The sequence below is a fragment of the Falco peregrinus genome, chromosome 5 (genome assembly GCF_023634155.1).
Source record: "Falco peregrinus isolate bFalPer1 chromosome 5, bFalPer1.pri, whole genome shotgun sequence".
Lineage (NCBI taxonomy): Eukaryota > Metazoa > Chordata > Aves > Falconiformes > Falconidae > Falco > Falco peregrinus.
Window position 1 is genome coordinate 99,615,656 of NC_073725.1, and position 23,276 is coordinate 99,638,931.

General features: G+C 41.6%; 1 protein-coding gene across 1 annotated transcript in view; it reads right to left on the reverse strand.

The window, feature by feature from the left end:
* PTPRG (protein tyrosine phosphatase receptor type G) overlaps window positions 1-23,276 on the reverse strand; it is a 408,755-nt gene that overhangs the window by 15,197 nt on the left and 370,282 nt on the right. Inside the window, exons 15-18 of the mRNA XM_055804321.1 lie at window positions 12,232-12,323; window positions 2,050-2,146; window positions 370-452; window positions 8-142 (exon numbers count right to left, since the gene is read on the reverse strand). Coding sequence (XP_055660296.1) covers window positions 8-142; window positions 370-452; window positions 2,050-2,146; window positions 12,232-12,323 — 407 coding nt within the window. The remainder of the gene's footprint in view (window positions 1-7; window positions 143-369; window positions 453-2,049; window positions 2,147-12,231; window positions 12,324-23,276) is intronic.

A 23,276-nucleotide genomic window follows, 5' to 3' on the forward strand; every position in this document is an offset into this window, starting at 1 on the left:
CTCTTACTCTTCCTTTTTCAACAAGGTTTGTGATCATGACAATGATTCCAGTATTTTGTTCCCAAATCATCCTCCAGAAATCTTCAAAGGTAGACTTTAAAGGTCCCTGGGTAGCAATGTAGGCTTTTGCTTTGTTGTAACCCTTCAAAGAAAACCATAATGCCAAGTGAGATGAAAGCAACACCGTGGCAGACATATTAATATTTTAAATGTAACAAAGAAAGGTGCCTTTCTTATTCAGAACAGCAAGGAATTTGTAGCGAAATTATCAGGTGAAGTTGGAAAACACAACCACTTTACAAGTGGCAATACTTCCTCCTTGTGGAAAGATTCAGAGTTAAAGAAGAAAAAACAATTCAAACAACTTACATCGACATAATTAGCATTAATGTAGTCACTGTGCTTAGAATCTTTTCCTGGTAAAGGCCTTAGCTTCACCCTGCTGTGATCATCTGCAGGATGAAAAACAGAGCAGAGAAGCATTAAGGAAACATTGTGCAGAACTACAGGTAAGCATCCCATTTCCTGTGTATTGGAGTAACCCTTACTAATACATGGAAGAAATTGGTCTTGGATTGGGTTCAAGAGGGAGATGAGAGTATCTGTTCTTGGTCATCTGCTTATGGAAGCAGGTCCTCAGTCTTCACATCCCTTAAAATATGTGGATCATGCTGGGACAACTTCGCTTTAAAGGACGCTGGAGCCTCAGGAGCATGATCTCTGGGATCACCCCCGTCACACAGCACCGTGCGGTCCCAAGAGCCAGGGCACCCCAGGGCTCCATCGCGCTGTGCGGAGGTGCCGGCTCGGCTCTCGCAGGCAGTAAAGCTGCCTTTGCTCAGCTCAGTGACTGAGCTCATCATCCTCCCCTTGACTGGCTCTGGGAGCTGAGTGAATGTCCTCACTCCACCACCCTCATCACACCAAGAGGACAGACTAAATCACGCTCTTTAGCTCCTCTTTTTGTGCCACCCAAATGCTCAAATTCGGCTTCAATCAGAAAAAATGTGCAGTCCTTCCCCCGCTCCTGGGCAGCAGTGTTGGGCTGGGTGGTGCTTCCAACACACACAGAGATGAGACACGAGAGCTAACTTTAAGCATGAAGAATCTGGTTTCAGCTGCCCTTCTTTAGCACCGGTGGAGAGAGAGGTTCCTCCAGGGGCAAGCTGGAGGACTGGAGTGCCTGTTCCAATTCTCCAGTGGTACTTCTCCCTCTGTGCCTAGACCAGACATCTATGTCTAAAATCAGAGCTGGGACAACCGCAATGAATCCCCTTGCCCAAGCAAGTCTTTTACAGGTCTGGGAGTTGGTCCTCAGCTGGCACCTTGATTACTTCTTCAGATCTGTTAAGAGACATGCATTTCCTTCCCAAGCCATCAAAAAAATTCAAGATTTATTGCTATGTTTATGAACATTGTGAACTTTCTATCAGTGGCTCTCCATCTTTGTTCCTAAACCACAGTGATTGCTGCATCTGCCATTCACTCCACATCAGAGAATGATACAGAAAAAATTGCTGGATTTCCATCCCAGACTTGCAATAATTTGCATTCTAGAGCAGAGTCCAGATTTGCAGTTCTCACAGGAATAGAGGCAAGGCCTGTGCTGTGCTACAGAGATCACTGTTTGTCCAAGTTGTACACACAGCTGAAGCAGTTTGAAATACAGCAGATACACTGTAAGATTTAGCACCTTTGGGATTATAAGGGAATCACAGGGATCATCCATAAAACTCTTTGCTCCACCATGCACTTCCCTTAGGCTAATTTTCAGACATTATTGGTCAGTAAAGCTCTGATCATCAATTCACCCCCGTTATTCCTCCACAAAATTTGATACCAAACTGATACTTCTAAAACTACACTTGGACCATCGAACTGCAAAGTTTTTTTTAAAACAAAAGCTGGAGTGAAATCCTGGCCCCAGAGAAGTCAAAACATCCACTGCCTTTAGTGGGCAAAGGACATCCCAGCCACACACAGATGCCCTGTGAGAGGAGAGCACCTTTCTGAGATGATTCACTGTGCTTATGGCCCGTGCTTACTTACAGGCTAGGATGTTGATGTATCTGTTCTTGTGCTTGTTGTCAGGGTGGTTGGAATGCTCTGCAGTGATGTTCATGTCAGCCGTACAGCGCTGCACTTCCTAGGCGTAAAAATTATTTGTATGGAAAACATTTCAGTCCAAAAAAAATTCAACTTGATCTCCTTTTGCAACAGCTCACAGAAACCACATTTAAAATACCAATACCTTAATGACTGGATTAAACACAAAATCTTTCAGTATTATCCTGTATGACACAGTCTGATTAAACTGAGCCGTGTTGCCTGCTCCCTGGTGTGCGGTTATGCTCCTCACCACAGACGGTGAGAGATGCACTGTGAGCACCCTGAGGGCTGACCGTCCCCCCGGCCAGCAGTCCGTTTGTCTTCTGGACTGCATCTGCTGTGATGCCCCACTCTGTCCCTCCTTGGGAAGGGAGGGCAGAGCCCCTCCAAGGCAAGAGTGGCCAGTGCAGCGTAAGAAACTAAGCACAAAAACCATTTCAACAAAAGACTTTTGACTGCTGGACAACTTACCTGCTTATAACCTCTCAAAACAGGGTTTCTGACATTTAAGTTTGGCACTGACCTTTTGTTAGTTCTCTGCAGAAAGATGCCTTTTACAAAATACAAATAAAATAGATCTCTGCAGATAGCAGCGAGTGCTTCAAATACCACTGCTTGGGCACTGATCAACAGCCCGTGATACAGTGAAAAAGAAAAAAGGTTGTACCAATATATATATACATTTGCAAAGGCCAGGCTTGCCAAGTTTTTCATGAAGCTAGAGATGCAGATTTCTGTCTGGTTGAGGCTGTAGGTTAGGTATCTAATTCTCGTTGATTTTTTTAGTTCTTAACCTACCCCTTACTTACACTGTCCAACAACAGAATAACAGGGCTACTGAAATGGGGTCATAGAGGGTCTTTTCTCTGACCCTGAAAAGCAGTTATTCCCCATGGCCAGACCGTGCTAGTTACACACTTCAGAAACCATCTTACAAACTGAATCACTAAAACTCATGTGTGATGCCACCTCCAAAATATTTTTTAAAAATCTATTTAACCACAATCTTCCTGAAAAAGCTAAGCCCCTCTTTGTCACTAGGCATAAATATTTTTAGCTTAAAGCCACATTTTTAAAAAATATCTAAGTGTTTGGCATTTACAAAGTTGTGAGTCCCAGAAATTGCACCAAACAGAACCAATTTCCCCCAAGGATATATGGGGAAGTGCCAAATTACTTTGTACTTCGGGCTTTAAAAATAACAGTATAGAACCTGCCTAAGAGGGAAAGTCATTAGGAGCTCACAGCTGCTACAAAGATCATGAGCTAAGTGACAGTGAAAAATTATCAAGAGAAATGCTATACAAACAGCAGATGTAACAGAGTTCAGCATTATGCAGACATTTCACAAAGGACTTGCATAGCAATTTTGATATCTTCCCCAGCATTTACAATTTAAAAGTGCAAAGTATACTAAAACCTTGAACATTTTATAGCTTTTATATCCACATGACACTCCCAAATAACAATTACTTTCCCTCTTTCTTCTCCCCCCCCATCTCCATAGGGAGAAACACTATGCTCAAGGAGATAGCTGAACAAAGACAAAGTGGAACAAGCAAAACTCTCAGCTGGCCCTAATAGAATTTTCATAGTTCCATTTCTATCACAGAAATAAAAATAAAAATAAAATATCAAAGTGTGCACTTCCCCTAATTCTGCCTATCAGCTCCAGTAAGCAAGGGACTTCTGATTACACAGTGGGCAGGATCAGTTCAGCCTAAGTCATAACTGGAAAAACAGCATACTTACATGTGAGGTTGATTTAATGCAATTTCATTTTACCTTTTTTTGCATTTAGAAATCATATAACATCACTGTTGTACCATTGTAGGTCACTCCTAAAAATACCCCCCTGCTTCTGAAAAGCCTCGTGCCAAACTCTACATCTCTGTATCACTACAAAATTCTTTTTAGAAGTTATTAGCATTGAAACATTTATGGCAAATGCTGCAGAATTTAATATACATTAATCCAATAAGGTTCTGTGGAGAATACTCTAAAAAGTTATAGAATTTAATAGGGAATTACCTCCCTGCTAAGGAATTTTCTCTGACAGTTTAAATACTACATAGTAAATGTATAACTTTCTATTAAATTCTATACGTTTTTTTCCATAAGGGAATTGTTGGTAAGGTTAATCATTTTAGTTAACCTTTTTATGTTGATGCCGACTGTTTTCTCAACTGTACATGTTCCCAGCTGGCCAATATAAAGTTAATAGACAAGGAAGATTAAGCTATGATGGAGAAAAATGCAGCAATGGAAAAGGTCTGACGCTGTGAGAGCTGATCATCTGAAAATGGCTTTTCTTAACACATAACATTCTAAATTATTCTTAATACTCTGGAAAGCTACTATTAATGGTGGATTCCTATGTTTGCACGCTGCAAAAGCATAGCAAAAGGAGACTGTTCAACAAAAGCTTCCCCCTCGCCAACACGCCTCGACTATTTTTGTCTTCAATAAAAATCAACTTAGAACAATAAAAGGCCATTTTGACTTCACTCGTCGTGTTGTCCTCCCCCCCTCTCCCAAGTCAGGACACAGCTGATGCTGTGGGACATTGAAGTTGCCCAACAAGGAGGGGACTGAGGACACCCTCCAGCTCCATGCTGGCCACTGACCAGGTCTGGCTGTGCTGCAGACAGATGGGGCTGAGAGCAGAGGGCGGTTACCCATGCTGTCTTACCCTCCGGGGTTCCTCTCTCCAAATTCTAACAGCAAATTACTAAACCACAGGCTCATCCCACCAGACACTGAGGCATAATTTAACATTCCTTTGTTATTAAAGTCAAAGTGGTTGTCTTTCATCAATGCACAAAATGCTGCACGAAGACAAGACTAGTTGCAGCCTGTTATCTGTGCCTCTGTTCAGAGTATTATTTACCCTTTGGCAGAAGAGGACAGCCTGGTGTTAATAAATTTCACCCTGGAGAAAGTACCAAAAAGTCACCATCTTAATTATGCCATTTTACCCCATTTATGTATATTACATATTTATCTTCCCAACATTTTCCATTGCTTGTACAATGAACACCCTGGGATTTATAAATCTTACTGGCTACCCAGTCCTTCATTTATATTTAAAACATCACCATAATTATATTATTATTACAACTGAAGTTTGTAGGCAGGCCACCAGGTCAGGTCTGATCCCAGGCTGCTCACCGCAGCTTAAACAAACTTCTCTCCCAATTAGCACAAAACTGCTACTGGAACCTTGGGGTAGGACAGATAGCATCCATATCGCCACATTCGTCATTCATCCACAAACTTTTCAGCTCTAGAGTATTTTCTTTGGCTCTCCTTAATCCTGCTGAGTCTCTTCCACTGATTTTAATGGTGGCTGGCTAGCACACTGCTGCTTTTCACATTTTAACTTTGCAGAACACATTACTGTCCAAAGATGAATGGATACAGGCTCTTACTCTGTCCTTTCAACTTATCATTGACAACCCAAGAAACTAAAGTACAAGGTTTCAATTGACCGTTAGTTACTTTAAAAAGTGTTCTAGTCTATGCTATTATGGCTAATTTACCTTTTAATTATATTGTCCATGCTAATGCTAATTGGAATTTGATACACCCAGGTTTAACGATCCATTTTCATTGCCTTTCTGAAACAAGTTACAGATTAGTTTCTTCTAAACTTCAAAGAATTTCCATTTGTGTAAAATCAAACTGTTCCAGTGTCGTGCTGGCAATATAAGGTTCTGAGCAAGAATTTTTGCTACAGTGCCTGAGCAGGAACTCGGTCTCTTGATTTGGCCTTATGCAGCGCTGCTGTTGTTTCCCATTACTTCAGCCTGATGTCCTAGCAGGGGCTGAACTGTGAAAGCCTATGAATAGAAATGAGGAGGAATCACGAACAAAGAAAGGATCCTAATCTCACGGACTAAATTAGAGAACATCCATAGCTATGTTTTGGTATTATTGTGATACTTTTCAGCATGAAAGCAGCTAGTTCATCCACCCCTAAAATCATTTTGCATGTATTATTTAATCCCAAAGTAGAGAATTCTCTGGTAGCACTCTTGATGTTTCATCACAGCAAATGTAGAGATGGCATACCAACAGAGACAGAGATAGTATTTGAAGATATCCCAAAGGAACAGTGTAGATTTTTGAGATAATTTAGCACTAGCATCAACTCTCTGGCAGCTCTCAAGAGAGAGGTAAGCTGGGGGCAGCCTAGAAAGAAGGGGGAAATAAACAAACCAAACTCAACAGAGGAGTAACAGCAGAGGAATCAATAGACAGCTAAAAATTCACGTAAATGAACGAGAGAGGAGAGGATGGTGGAGGAATGCTTGCTTGCAGCATCCTGCCCTTTGTTCTGAAGGGAGGTGTCGGAGCCCGGCTGGAGCCTTGCACTGCCGGTGCGGGGCCACGGCTGCTCCGAGTGGGGCTTCCAGGCAGGATCTTCAGTTATAGCTGCAGGGCTATGGCTAGCAACAGAAAGCCCAGATATCCAAACTTCTTCTATTGCTTCTCTTCAGCTTTATCTTTTAATTCACAATGCCAATTTCTTAGGGTAGGTGAAGCGGTGAGATAAGAATTGAGAACTCCAGGAAGACCCTATTCTGTAGCCATCCTTCCTCCTCCAGCTTCACAGTGCTGCTTCCCTTCGGTGCCAGTACAGCAATGCACAGGCTGAGAATACTTCTCGTTATGGCAATTTTGGGCCAGGGTTATGAAACATTTCCCAGTGCAGTAATGTCTACTAGCAGCATGCTTTTGAAATGGCATATTTCTGCTGCCAAATTCCTTGGTGTAGATGCAGTTATAAGCGTGTGTCTGGTGTAAGCTGTGTCTAATCTGTAAGGGATGCCAGTATAACTACACAGTGTTTTCACTGTCTCAAGAAATGTGCAAAGTGCAGTGTTATCTGTCTTCAATGCAGCCCTTCGCTAGAGAATAACATTCTGAGGTCACTGGTTAAAAAGAGCTAGTGACCCCTGCCCCAAGCAGCAGCAACCATGAGAATAACATTAGCAAATCCCTGCCACATCACTGAAGATATAGATTTATGTTATTTTCTTACATTTCAGGACATTTAGAAGAAGGTGCCACTGGAGTATAAAGATATTTTCAATTTATGTGATGAGGGAGCTAGACAGCCTGCCTCCAAGTTCAGCGAGCCTGTTCAGACTCCAAATTGGCAATGAATCATTACACTCACACGGCCACAGGCAGGAGAGGTCTGCGGAGATTGCATTCACCCACTCTAATCGCTCCCGCAGCAGCACTGACCAGCCCGCTCCAGAATTAGGGAGGAGGGAAATAAAATTGTCTGATCTCAAAAATCAAAATACTGTATTACTCTATAAAAATTCACAGTTAGCTTTGGGGATGGATGGTGATTCCTTGGCTTAGTGTTCCTTTCTTAGAGGAAAAGGAGACGACTACTCGAAAAACTTCCCGTGTTAATTCCAGTCACCAGCCAAGGGGAGGGAGCGAAAAGCTTTGCCGTGGGAGGTGGCACTTCACACCCCCTTTGATACAAGAATTTGGAGGGCACATGTCCTATATAGTCAGGCTATCAGGGGAACAGAAGATTGACAGATGTGACATCAGTTTTTAAAACGCAATCAAGAAGGGATTTCAGGCACTACAGCCCACTCAATCTGACTTCTCTGTGGGGCAAACTGCTAGACGCTGCCATAAATAGCAGAGCTGGTGAACACCTACCTCTAACATGCTGTGGAGAGGTCCCTGAAGAAGTCTATAGGTAAGAACAGTCTGGAAGAGAATAGCATATTTGGATTTCCAAAATGTCTGTGAAAAGGCCTCTCAGAAGACATTACTTAAAAAACTGATCTGTCTTGGAGCAAAAGACAAACTCGGCTTGTCTACCAACAGGTTAGAGGTGTGACACACCTGCCCAGGAATTGTCAGCGTTCAGATTTCACCAGTGGGACCTTATGGGGACCTAATCTATTCACAAATGGACTGCAGAGGAGACAAAGTGTGTTTATGATATAAAATTATTCAGGATAATTAGAACAAAAGCTGTTTGTGAAGGGAAGCAGAACAATCTCGCAATACTGAGTGGCTGAGTGATAAAATGGCAAATGAAATTCAATGTTGATAAATGCAAAGTGATGCACTTGGGAAAAACAACCATAACTATACATCCATCCTGGCAAGTTCCCAATTTGCTATTGCCATTCAGTGATAAGACCTTGGGGTCACAGCTGATAGTTTTCTGGAGATGTCAGCTGAGTGCTCAGTAGTTGTTAAAAAACAAATAGTATGTTAGAAAGAAGGAAAGTAATAGAAAAACAAACAGAAAACGTCACTGTGCTCCCACAGAACTCTGCAGTAAACCCACTCATTAAACGCCGTGCACAGTTTTGGCTTTCCCATCTTGAAAAGGGTATGGTAAAGGAAGAAGAAAGGTACAGAGGGAACAAGTCATCATAAGTCTAGAATGGCTTCCTCAAACACAACAGTTTAGACTTCCTCAGATTTGAAAACAGATGATTAAGGGGGAATATGAGGGAGGCAGACACAATCATGTGAGGCATTTAAATGAAGAGGGATGTACTCTCTAATGCAAAAACTAGGAGGCACCAAGAGAAGTTATTAGGCATGAGTTGAAAGCAAAAGGAAGTTTGTTCTTGTGGAACAAATTGTAGAATTCATTGCCATGGGATGCTTTGGACACCAGAAGTCTAAATGGGTTCAAGAGGCAATTAGAAGATTATGGAAGAAAGGTCTATCAAAGACTATCAAACATAATGATGCCAAGAACATCTGTGGCTAGACAAGGAGTAGATATAATCTCTGGCTCAGGAACCTCTCAATTCTCTTCAGTCTTGCCACCAAACCCTGCCCCAGTGCTGCCCTGTAAATATGTAGTACCTCAGCCTGTACGCCACAGCAAGAGAGTCCTGGAGCTGCCCAAGAGCAAGCCAAAAAACCTCCTTGAACTCTTTTCAGTGTTAGGTTGAGCAAATTCCAAGATAGAATACAAAGAGTTATATCAGAGACCAGCACTGGCGATGCAGGATTGTGGATTTTATTTTAAAAAGCTATTTGTTTGTTCAGTATTAAATTGCACCCTATATTACTAGTTTATATCAAAAAATGAAAATTCACGGGACTCAAAGGAAATCTTAACAAGTCTGTATATACAAGAAAGCCCAGCTATCACCAGACAATAAAGCTGGCTACTTGCACTGTGACTACCCAAAGGGAATAAGGATTCATTTTGGATGTATTTTCCAAGGAAAGGTCTGTGAGTTCAAAGTCATTTTTTCCTCTGCACATAAAATGCTTCCTAAGCACATTCACAAAATATTTAGCAGTAATTAAGCTCATTTTAAGAGAAGGAGGGAGTATTCACACCATTTACTTTCAAAGGAATCTTCTTCATGTAAAAACCACCTCAATACAACCCACAACCCACTGCCAAAAATGCAGGAAGAGACTTACACCAAAACCTAGCAACAAACAAATGGAGAATGTTTACCTTCTACATCAGGCAAAGTATGTGTGTGCCTAGTTTAGTCTTTCCTTTCACAAGTTCCACCATAAACCTCCTGCCACAGAAATTTCTGAAGAGATTTTTGATCTTCCTTTCTTTTAAAAACATCCCACGCACTGGCTATCCTTGGGAAGATTTATCTATTCTGTAGTATCGATCACATGTTTTCAGCATCTCCTTGCCATCTTCTCTCTTCCTTTGAGATGTAAAAAGCAGATTCTTTTGTAAAAAGCCCGTATGACTGCAGAACCTTATACCTCTTTTCAGAAGTTCCCCAGGCATGAAGGTGTGATACGGCTGTGCTATGTCCCACCCAAGGCTAGCAGCCCTCTAACACTGGATTTTCTGTTTCAGCTGCAATCCTTCTGTTTCTCCATAGAACATTAACTAAGTCTTCACTGTAGCTAGCAGATACAATTCCAGCACAACACACCGTGGCTGGATCTGACTGCGTGTGGGAAGTTACATCGCTAGCCACTTCCAACAGCTACTGTGTAAACGTAACCTCAGGCTCCTCTGTCCCGCAGCCACTTTCAAAACTGGGATTCTGATCTCTGAGCCAGTTTAGGCACTTGAGAAACATTTCACCTACAGGCCCTGTGAAAAATCCCAGGTTTTACTCTTCCGTCTCATCACTGTGATCCATAAGGAAGAAAATAAGGCCCATGAGGTGTCAGCAGGGCAGAACATAAGCAGTGCAAGGGAGCCAGATGGTTTATCCCAGACTCCGATCGTCCTGTTCCTGTTCCTTCTCCTTACTCCAGGAGGACATTTCATGTACTCTTTAGGAAGCTGAGACCTCAGCTATGGAGAAATACATCTGGAGTAGCTATACTGACTTCAAAGCAGACTCTCCGAATTTTAAGCCAGCACGGAGAACAGAATTTGGCATGTGCAGCGCGGTCGAAGCAGTTTAACTTCCCTTCAGAGGGGACCCTGTGCTCCCCAGCACAGGACTAATTGGCCAAAGCTATCTCTCTGACTGGCTGCCACGGCGTGGCACTCGCAGCAGGGAACTCCAGGAGGAAGGGAAAAATAAGGCTATTAGAGCAGTGTTTTTCTTTGCTAAAACACGGGCAGAAGGTGTCCAACATTTGTTAATAGCAGTGATTTTGTGACAGCTGAAGCAAAGCCTGCTTAAAGCCAGACCAAGTTTACAGATGTGTTGCTGATTATTTTGAATAATTAAATGGTGTAAAACCCAGCTGTGATGAATAGCACCGGGGTCGCAATTCATAAATAATTGAGAAGAGTGAGTCGCATTTGATCACCCTGATCAAATTCTACTCTCTGGAGAATAAATGTTTGTCCTGAATACCATCAACATTGTTAAATGCCTCAATATTCCTGCTCAGCCATCCAGCCAGCAGTCAATTGAACTAAATCACTTTAACACCTTACACATTTGCCTTCCTCATGAATACAAAATGTTTCTAACTTACACAACAGTTTTTGGGCATCAGACAAAGCAGGCAGTCTTTGTAGACAGTAACCAAACAGCGACAATAAATGTTTTAAATGATCTCATTAAAAACAATTCCTGCATACAGTCTTGTCTTTACTGCAGTAAGCGACGAAGCCGTAGATATTAGGCCACCTATTTTGGTTCATTGCCTTGTTTGTAAGCAGAGCTGCCTCTCTGATTCACATGCAACACACAAAGAAACCTCCTTTTGCTGGTGGGGAAGCCAATAGCACAGGTCCATGCCGTTTCCCGGGGCTCCTCCTGGTTCTCCATACTTCCAAAGGTTCAGCAGTGACTATGGTTAGACTGAATGAAAGAAGTGCCTAAAAACTAGCCAGAGAATACTGACTTGTGCTTATCGAGGCTTGACTCTGCAGCCCGTCCTCATACTGGGGGATGTTTACCATGCTTGCATGATATGGGTTTGGTAACCCAGAGGTGGAAAACTACTTTCACTTCATTGGAATTACCTCCAATTTAGAGCAGATTTGTAAGTCAGAATCTGTCCTAAACAGGTAACAAGTTGCAAACTTTACAAAAGACACATTAGGTAAAGCTCACCAACTAAATCCTGAAGCCTTTTCTCCTTGGTTTTACTGGAACAAAATAACCAACGATTTCAACAATAATCTTTCCTGGCTGAACAGACCATCAACAAGGACTCCACGAACTGACCCACAGTTTGGGTTTTCATAAAAAGACTATATTCTACTACTATTACTCATAGTGAGCACTGTGTTCCTCCTTTCGGGCTACGCAGGGGGTCTGGGACTTCTCAGTGTGACTAAGAGGAGCAAATTCTGGGCCAACAACAGTAAAATAAGCTGCAGATTGTAAGAAAAGCCTGGAGTTAAACCCAACTGCTTGTATCTTCACGTTGTTCCTGGGGGACTGCAGGCAGCTTTTCCTATTTAATAAAAATCTCAGAGGGTCCCCCCTTAAAGGCACCAAATCTGGGGTGGTTAGAAAGCATCTGTAAATGTCCAGTCCCACAATGCTTATACCTGGAGGCAAATTGGTATTTCCCTATTTCTTCTGATACCTTTGAGCATTGCATTTACCTGACATTACAGCATCACACAGATGTCGCACGGTCCATAACTATTAACACACAATTAACTTTGGGAAAACAACATTTTATTAGTGGATCATTAAATCGTACCTCAAAGTCTTCTGAGAACCCATGCTGGCTATTAGAATACAGCTCACTGATGTGTTTGACGAACTGCTTGACTGGAATTGCTTCCATATCATCTGTAGAAAGAAAGAGATATTCAGAGTTGCTACTTGTCTCATCATAAAACTTCAGGAGAGAAAGTCTGCACTCAGTATCACCTAGATCTGAGTTTCCCAAGGGCAGAGCTCATTCAATATGCAATAATAAGAAATCTTGATGAATCTGGCCAATTTTGAGATAAACTCTTTGTCATATATATCTAATAAGTACTACAATTATGAATACCAAGAGTCTCTTCCCTAGGATGCTATTTTGCAAACTCCAACAGAAGTTCCAAGGATTGCTTAGTTCTTGTTCGTGGTTCGAAGATAGCTGTGGATGGGATGAAGAGGCCTCCTCCCACATTGTATAAAAAGAACAGAAGAGACCCAAAATATGAAATTACAGTTGACGATTGCTCCCAGTACATTTTTACCAGACTGAGCAGACACACAGGCTTTTCTCTTGGAAGTTATTAACCTTTTCCTTTTTACACAATGATGTAGAACCCAAATGGACTTATCAGGAAACTGTCTCTGAGCAAAAGAACAGGCACCACAACACCCACACTAATTTGAGCTCTCTCTCATGCCAGACACTGTTCATAACATTGAATATGTATTCCACTGGACCATTTGTTCTTGCTCAGCACAGTGCAGATTCCACCCAATATACCAATAAATCACCCACAGACCTTTTTTCAAAGACAGAAGTCAAAGGCTTGAATTGAATTAAAGACAAACAAGACTGTTTCAAGCACCTGGCTGGGGTGTGGGATGGCTGCCCTATTTCTCTCCCTTTCTGTCTCTCAAAAAGGGCCTAGGTGGTGGTGTAACCACCACTGCAGTTGGTGGAAACACCGCGCTTGCCAAGATTCATTAGTTAATATTTTCAGTCTGGCATTTAGGAAATGTGAATTGCTATACAACTGTGATTACTTTCAGCATGTGAAATAATCTATTGCCTGATGGCGACTATTGTCTGATTGCATGATTTTATGGCAATACTCTGGTATTTATATATTCCATTTAATATTCTTCTGAAGATTGCATCCAGTTTATGTTTACTCCCAGTAATTCAGTGGTGTATTTTTGCTCCTATTTAGCAGCCATATGGTTTGGTGCTACAGCTGCATTATAATCTGGATTCTTTTCCTTTTAAACATCTACATTATGATTGAAAAAATCCAAATATTTCTACAGATACTTAGCAAAATTTAACGATAAATAAATAGATGTGACATTTACTGTATTCAGAGTGAAAGATCTTTGGCAGCTAAAACCTCTAAGCTGTCACATATGCTTTTCTTAGCAAAGGGTATGAAGATCTGTATGTGTAAATGAGGTTCTACTTTGGCAAGAATTTTATAGATCCCTGACAATCTGATTTCTTTCCAGCTGATGACAATTAATATTGACCATGTCATTACTTCTCTACTCTTATTTTATCAGGTAATGCTCTAAGGTGGCTTTTTGCATCTCTTGGCATTTTCAGATCTCAATCAGCTCTCTTCTATTTTATTTACAAGAGCCAATTGTTAGAGATATGTTTGCAATCTGATCACCACCCAGTATAGTAATGCTACTTTAATTAACCACATGCTCATTTACTGAATAATACAGAATTCAAAACATTTGACAAGTGTATGCTTATCTTAGCAAAAAGCTGCAGCATGCAGAAATGCTGGCGCTTCGAAATATTTAAGTGATAACATTTATTCTATGTAATATTGAGAACATCATCATCTCACAACAACATTTGTATTAATATTTTTGCAGCCAAGACACTTGAGTGGAATGATCTACAGGAACAGCAGTCAATAGCAAGAGCCTGTAAAACAATCATTCCTCTCCTGAGAAGTAACCCATACATCCTAGTTTTCCTTGAAAATAACTTGTGCTATGATAGCAATTTCAAATACTCTCACAAGAAAAGTTCCATAGTTATCATTTAGGTTTTTTCTTGAGTAGTCTAGCTCAGCTGAGACCAACTGAGATCAAGGATTCACTGCCACAGACCAGTGTGTCCAATTTAATTTTGCAGAAGGAAGAATTTAATTTTAATTGTGATCTGTGAGCCAAAAAATACATTACAGATGACGTGCTCTCTGGTCCACTGAATTCCCACCAATTTCAAGGATGGGTCTGCACCAGAGATCCATGGCAAACTATGGTCAGCTTTCTTTTTATCATCATCACTGCATGGTGGCAGTGTGTCTCCACCTTTATAGCCACTGCTAATTCACTTCCCTTGTTCACTATCCTTTATTGCTTCTCCTCCCTTTTTCACTTCTGAATCCTTCCAGAAGCCATAACCAAATGCAGTTTCTTACTCTATTTGATAACATGGGCAACAATTAAGCATTAAATAAATTAAATAGGAAATACTGTTGATGTATGAGCTCACTGGGTGAGAGAGAGCTTATGCTGCTGAAGGTGCCCATAAACTCAGGAAACCCACGTTGGAGTAAATGTAATTGTTTCATATTAGGAAGATTAAAATCAGAACCACAAATATCAGAAACTCAATAAACCACTTATGATTTCCAGCTTTCAAACTGCTGGGATAGCACGGTGCAAGATGTGGCAGGCACCGCGCAGGAGGCCACCCCTGGAGGGACATGGCAGCCCAGAGGGGACCGGCTGCACACCCATCTTGCCCCCAGCTGATAGCCACCAGAAAGCAGCCACCCCCAAGATATAGTCTGTTACACTAACCAATGAACCAGAAGAGTGTGAAAGTAATTTGGGGCTGTATTTTTCTGTTCATGACCTCCAACTCTGAACTTTTCAGCCAAGAACGCAAATTATTTTAGCTGGGGTACATACATGCCCCGCCACAGGCAGCGTGCCAGACCTCTGGGAAAATGTGTACTGACGTGCTCAGCACTCCTGAATGGTATCTGCTCTGATGTTATCCGAAGATGGCTGTGACTTGCTCTAAGAAAATCAACAGATGTAGCTAGATGCACAGAATATGCTTTTCCTTGCACTATCATCAGTCCAAAGGCTTTGGTTAAGCCTTCTTCACATCTTAAGACAAATAGACTTGAATGATTATAATTCTTATAGTCGATTGAAGAGATTAATGGAAACCTATAATGGCTAATTAGGAGCTCTCATAGTCATTCTGTGCATATTCCCTTTTACACCATATACTTTTTCCCACCCAGAAGCTTAAGCAACGTTTGATATTGTCCGTATGACCCTTACATTTTGCAAGACTTACATGCTGTTCAAAGAGAAGTGGGAAATGTTTTAATAACATACCTTCACCTCTAACACCGCAGATATAATTAAAGTTCTGTCTAGCTTGGGTTTAGCCATCTGTTTTATCAGTGTCAATAAAATGATTCTGGATTTATGTCACTACAAAATATGAGCTGAATCTGGCTCTGAATGAGCTGAATGTACCAACCCTTTGTGTTGCGCAGAGAAAGAAGTAATCTTAGATGGACAGGAGCAGAAGTCTCCAGAACTTAAAGGAATTGTATATACATTCATCAATGTAAATAATATAACATAGCAATATCCTTTATAATCAGACACTACTGAAGCTGAGAGGTGGGGGGTATGTTTAACTACTATGCTAGATATTTAACACTTTGGTGGAGTTCCCATCCTCGACAAGTGCCTGAGAGGAGTAGCAAAAACACAGAAGCAAAGGGGACCACAATGCAGCTCATTCCCTGCCACAAAGACAGCATGCCAAGAAGAAAGTCATGTTTGTTTAAAAAAATGATTGTAGAGGAAAACCTTTACTTGCATCTCATTTTTTTGAAGAATGGCAATTGACAATGCAGAATACTTTATACATCCCTTCGGAAGACAGCCACTTTCAAAAGAAGCCCAAAGTGTATAGAAGCAATAAAGTTCAAACAGGGTTATATTTGAAGTTTGGATAATTAGCAGTCCTGCCAGGAAGGATATTCCTATACTTCCCACTTAATAAGCTGCCTTTGTAATGTTAAAGCAATAGGGTTCAATTTCAAAAGAAAAACAGGATATCATATCAGAGATGGCACTTCCACATAATAAAATCTCAGATTCATTTTGATTCATTTATAGCCTGAGAGCTCACTGGATAGTTGAGTGGGATTGGATTGGAACAGACGGTTTTGGGTCAGGAATTAATCCAGAAGGTCAAAGCCAAAGTGCTTCTTCATATTACCTTTGTCTGGTTTGGAGTTTTGGTGTTTCTGAAGACCAGATGTTTGACACACATGAAGAAGTCTTGGTAAGAAAATTCACCCATGTCTTTTGTTCTGTTTCTAAATGCTTGCTGTTCTTCAGTTATTATCTTACCCATTCTACTAAATCCAATATCTCCTTGTATCTTACGCCTTACTTTTAATGTGAAAGTTTACTCCATTTGTTTGTTAGCCACTACACTTCAGCCTCTCATTTGCAAAGCCACCTGGACTCATGTGCCATAGCCGCCACGTGGCTTGGCCCATCTGCTCCAACAGCAGCCACCTACCGCACTGCTCAGCAGCCCCATGCCATCCCTGGCATCTCAGAAGCACCTCCATCAATTCTCAGCGTGCCCTTCACAGCTGGCTTCAGCCAAAGGACAGGGGGATTCTCCCACTCGGCTCCCTGCCTGCAGGGCTGAGCAGTGAACTGAATCAGGCTGCTGATCTGGCTGATAAGAAAGGATTAATTGATTTGTGGGGAAGGGGAAGAAGGATTAGTTGTCCGTGGTGTAGATGGGTTGATCCTACTCATTAGCATGAAGAATAGCGAAGTGCCAGGGAAACTGCCCTTTCTGAAGGCGGCAAAAGCCTGGCTTACGACAGTCATGAAACCAGTGACATTGTTAGTGACATCAGTCGTGGAGAATCCACTCTCAGCAGCGTATCCTCACAGTTCTCACCTTCTGCAAAAAAGTTTTCCTGACTGGAAAGAAGTATCTACCAGGAGCACCATACTAGAACTGGATTTGACTTCTTAACTCACAGATCTGTTAAATAACGTATCTGACAAATGTCTTCCCATATCCATAGCAAACAAGCACCAATCTGTTCCCAGCAGCACTCAACCCTGGGATGTCAATTAATCTTCCACCCTCTTCTTCTCCACTGCTGGAGAGAGCATTAAATGCAATCTCAGGATTTTTTTAATATATATATATATTTATTTTATTGTTAACCACATTCAGTGGGGTTCAAGGGTTTTTCTTTTTTACAAAGATGGACAGAAACATTCTGCAAGCAGCTGGAATACCTAGCATCAATATTTAGGATGCGTATTGCTTAAAACTGAGTCTAACAGCCATTCTAACAGCCAACTACAATATGTACCAGAACGAAAGCTGCAGAGCTATGGCAAAAGCTTGCCTTCACATGCAGCACTGCTGCAGAAATAACCACGCGGAGTGCGATTCCAACAGATTCATTTCCACAAGGAGCCATGGGGCACTCGTGGCACAGGTCTGAATAGGATCTATGCAACTGTACCGTGCAATAGGAGAGCGCATACAACACACAGTACTAAACGGGGATGTAAAGCCCAAGTATGTCTCTATTTGGTCTGTCTCTAGAAGACTGACTGATCGTAAAGAATATTGCAAGGATTAATTGCATACCCTTGGGTAAAATTCTGCCCCAGTAAAGGTTATTGGAAAACTCCTATCGATTCTGCTAAGGTCAGGTGTTCACCTCTACAATATACAAAAACCTCCAAACCTACAAATTGAGTGCACACTCCGAAGCACACACACTTACAGGGACCAGAAACTTCACATTCAGCTCAGATTTCGGCAGTGATTGAATCTGAAATGTTTGAGCAGGTGACTCCACAGCCAGATCCTGATCCAAGTCACGCAAATACTAGACTCCACGAGTAATTCCACATGTAAAAAAGGGCGGCGCCCAGCTTTCTTCAAACCCTTTTAGATATAGTGTATTTGAATTATACACATTTATATAGTCAGAGCCTTGAATTCTGCAGTACACTGGCTTTCCTTGCTTAACTATTAAAAATAAGAATGCAACTGAAGCCATCGTATTTCATTTGGAATAATTAATTTTTCTGACTGATCACATTGCTTGCTGTATAAAAGATGGCCGGATATATAACAACAGTTTTATTTTTATAAAATCAGTATCAATTAATTTATGATTAAAAAAAGTCATTAAAACCCCCTTAAGGTGTCTGCTTTCTGTGGAGATCATATCTGCATAAACACTAAACAGGCAATACAATGGGTTTCATTCTAGGAGACCAAACTACCTGCTGAAGCCCTTTAAGGCTGCTATCCTCCTGAAGTCACGGACCTTAGTACTTTACACAATTCATAAATTAAAATAAATTAAGATAAATAATGAATTACTGAGAGTTGATTATTGGGGACACTATTCCTCATTAATGCTCACATTTTTGTAATCATGCATATGAAGTGCTGTTTTTAATAAAAATGGCCTTTCAAAGTGAAAAGTCACGGGAAACACTTCAAATACATTTGGAAAGCCCTGGATAGGTGGGCGTGTTGAAAGAAAAACACAGAAGTCCTTTCAGCAAGATAATTGCAATCTATTTGTTAAGATCAAGTCAAATGAACACAAGGGCAGGTTTCTGATAAAGGGGAGACACATGAAAAAGCAGAATATGAAAAATCACCTGTGTAATATTGTAGCTACATTCATCTCTCTTGCTTCAAGATTTAATCTACTACGATGCTATTAGCCATGTGTCAGTCAGGAGTATAAAGATGTTAATGATAAAATTTTATATGTGTCAAAATAAGAGCTCAGTTTAAATCTGCTTGTACAAATTTTAGATTAGGTTATCATTAATTATAAACGTAATAGCAATACACTTCTTCCCTTTAAGCTAAAAAACAATTTCACTCCAAGAGAATGAAACAATGTGAATTTCTCCTTAGCACAGAAATTAAGCCTGATCTTATTTTATATTGCCTGCTAAGGAACACAATTTTAACCTCACATATTTCCATCCTCAGGTCTCAGTCATGCCATCAATTCCATACATGCCTTACATTTAAGCACACGGAGGTTCAACTTCCAGGGCTCTGCATCCCAGTGTGACGCCTCTCATCCGCAATTCACATGGCCACCAAGAAAACATGTTTTTGGATGATTTATCCAGCTCCTAAAGCCTCCACAAGTACCATGGTTAGATATCATACCATAAATTCTTCAGTGTTCTGCAGAAGCAGGGTTCGTAGCAGAGAAAAAGGAAGGTGGATGTTCCCTAAAATACCTTGATATCTTCTTGGCTTCAGAGGATAGCTGTGTTTGCAATATTGCATTCATGAATTTAATTGAAGCTGAAGATAGGTACAATTCACAATATGGTGCTGGGACATAAATCCGCAGGGAGCAAAAAGCAGAAAAAGTCTTAAACAGCTGAAAAGCACTACGTCTGTGCTCAGTGAAGAGCTTCATGCCCTTGAGAAACATGTCCTGAGCTGCACTTGGCACTTTTTCCTGTACCTTGTCAGTCTCTAGCACAGAGCACGGAGGATCGCTGTGCTCAATACACCACCACTGTAGTAGGCACAGACACGTCCTGGTGCTCTGCTTTGGGATGCAGCTTGAGACAGCTATATCTTGGCAGAAGACAGTAAGATACCAAGGCTCTGTTGGGAACCTGCAGTTTCTTTGTCAAATGAGGTACCTCTTGTTACAGTCAGTCTCTTAATAGAAACAGTTTATCACGGGGTGGATACTCCCAGAAGGTATCAGAAGTGCAGGAGCTGGGCTTGTAAAAAAGCCCAACAAGCCTAAGCACCGACATTCATCAGGAAAGTTCAAGGCAACCATGGTTATTAAAGGAATAAGGAAGAAGGTTTCAAAATTCTGCAGAGATTAACAGAAGCTAAAAGTTAGTAAGATGGACTCTTGATAGGACTCCTTCTTGTAACCATGCAAAGAGGGAGGGAAATGAAGGAGGGCCATGGCTGCACTGGCTTTACACCTTCACACGATGGCATGAGGTGGTCCAGACACCTTTTCACTGCAACGTAACTGGCTGCTCCGCTGTTTCCTGGGCTCATGCACACACACTGAGTCACTCTTAAAGAAGCATGAGAGTGTTTCTCCATTGGATTGTGCCTCTAGTTATTTTAAATACACTATTCATAAATTCCAGTACTAGTTAAAAAATTAATTTACTGCCATTTAAACTTAAAACTGCATGCACCTTGATCCAAGAACTGGGAAGTGCTCCTTAGTCTTGTAGTCTAGACACAGCTGAAATGACTGGCATCCCATCTGAGACATTTTACTTGTACTAAAAATGGTGAAAGACATCTGGAATAATATGCTAAATGAATCAGTTGCATTGGCCAGCCTGTTTCTCTGAACTGTGGTCAAGACTATGCAGAGTTTTGCTGTAGGGTCAAGCCTCAACTACCTCTGTATGGATCTCACAAGTCCTGCTAACACCAGTGCCACAGTGTCTGTTGTGTCCATGGGCTGGGCAAGAAACCAGTAAAGCCACAGCAAGATCCAGAAAAAACACCCAAAAGCAGGAAAGCTCTGAAACAAAGGACAGTAGGAGGGCAGAAGTGGAGTTTTTGCTAGTTCCACTATTGGATGTCATCACAGAGGTGCACTTCTGCACTGCTGTTGTGGAGCAGGTCTAGCAACGAGAAGACAGGAAAACTGACATGGGATGCATTTTGTTTTGCAGTGCTGCAAAAAACATACAGGTCTGCAGCTACGATGTTGCTGTTATTCTTACTTACCCAACTCTACCAAAAAGGATCAAGTCCAGAAATGTTTTACCCAGATACTGACCCAGCTATGGAAAAAACCAAACCAACAGGACCAGGAGCTGGTTTGCTGAGAACAAGGTCTTGCCAAGACCAAATGTTATAGCAGAGAGATCCAGGCAAAGATGATGTGGATGTGGCCAAAATTAACTGAGTGTGGAGGCAAAGAGAGAAGACATGGAGAAATAATTTTGTTGGGCTGAACAGCAGGGGAGTTTGAGAAATCTGCATTGATTACAGATGCATTATTGTCAGGTGTAAGGCTTATGTGAGTTTAGATTCATACCTCAATTGTAATATCCAGTGGGTGACTCAGTTAATGATATCTCCTTTGTCCCGTGTTTCTCTAGATCAAGCAGTGCAGATAATTATGAATAATGATAATGATTTGAGTCTCAGAGCAAATTTGCACAGATAAGCACACACCTATGGGTGATGTGGCTTCATGCACAATAATTAAGCACGTATGCCATGGGAAGTGAAATAGAAAATAGGTAAAATAATTCCTTTACAGGAAGATTGTTTTAGATTTTGGACCTGATGAATTGTACTGTTTGTCTATTGTAGGTAGCAGGCAGATTGATTTTAGAGCTCATAGACCTGAGAAGACAGAGGGCTTGCCTAAATAAGAGCAGAATGTGGTGCAGAACTAAACACGAAAGCTACCTCTGAGCACGCCGACAGGTCACGGAGCAGAGCGGTGGCATGCAGAGATGCCAGTGCCGCTTCTGAAACCTCGTGAGCTGTGTCAGGATGTTGCTGTGCCTGGCTTCCAGACACCTGGCAGAGCCACCCCACACCTGGCCAGGACCAGGCAAGCCAAACCCGCTCAGCTCCCTCTGACCGGCAGCTCACTGCAGGCTGTAGATGGGCCTTGGCAAATCTCCTGTCTTCAGATACGCTGCCCTAAATATCCATCATTGTGGCTGCTTGCTCATAACTCAGAGCAGAAATTAGTCCACTGAATTGTAGGAGGCAGATGCATGGTCCCATGGGCATCTATTAAAATTTCTTTTATAAGGATGGGGTTTCACAACCTAACAGGATTACTTCGAAAAATTTGAAATGCCACTTACATTTTGCTTTTAGGATCAACATGGCAAGTAAGACTTTCTCACACCCTCTGGCAGCTTCCAGAGGAAAAGTTCAGAGGCTTATAATTTCATCAGTTGTGATCAGTTTAAAGGAAAATTTTGTCATTTAATATTTTTAAGGCACTTCAGTGGGCTGCTTATGTGGGAGTAGCAGCTGACGTCAGAGGAGACTGTCATTTAGCAACAGGTATATGGGGGAAAACAGGCCTCTTCGACATCTCCAAACAAGGGAAATGTTTAGGACAGCTTCAGGATCTTTCCAGGCAGTAGCTCCCATCTTTGGAAAAAGCCAGCATAGCTGGAATTTATCTCTACTAACACTGAGCCTCATTACCAGCTCCTTGTACAGGTAATAGCTAATAGACACAGAGAGGCACTTCCAGAGGGTGACTTGTATTTTGGTGGCCTGAATAGCTTTACTGTCAGTGCCAAGATCTTCAAGTTCATCAGTTCATTCTCTCTTAAGACTTTCTGGGCATGATTCAGCTTCAGGTCAATGCATCTCCATTTGGATATCTATATGCAGGTGTCTAAACGTCTATCTTAGCCACAAAAATCTTGTGATTGCATTGGGAATTCAAGGGCTGGATTCACCTTTGCATCCAACTAGACTAAACCTCTAAGTCCCAGTTCTTCATGCGCCTCAGAGCTCATCGCATCGGCAGTCCTTGTAGATTTTGAACTACAAAGCTTCTTGAGATATCTTGCAGCACTTGCTCAGCAGGTGCCTTAATCTGCAGTGCCCATTATCGGGGTGAGCAGCTCACTCTTAGCGTTACCGAGCCTGAGCAGGCCACAGTGTGCACTGCAGTGATGGGGCATCATGTCAGTCCCAAAGCTGCTGTGGTCCAGCTTGTTCTAGTCATGGCAAGACAGCCCCAAAAAGCAATTTTCTTCTGTTCTGTCACCTGTTGTTACATGTTAGAATGGGATGTGCTAGCCTGATGGTACCTGTCACCTGAACAGTTTTAATGGAACTTCTTCAGTATAAATTACAGTTTATATGAATGCTGTCCAGTCATTAATGGACTGACCATCAGAACATCCCTGCAAAACAGGGGAAGAACCACTGTCTCAGCAACACAGACCACAGCATGAAAAGATGCTGAACTTTCTGCTGGTTTCTTTATCTATAAAAAAGTTGTCTCAATTACAGTG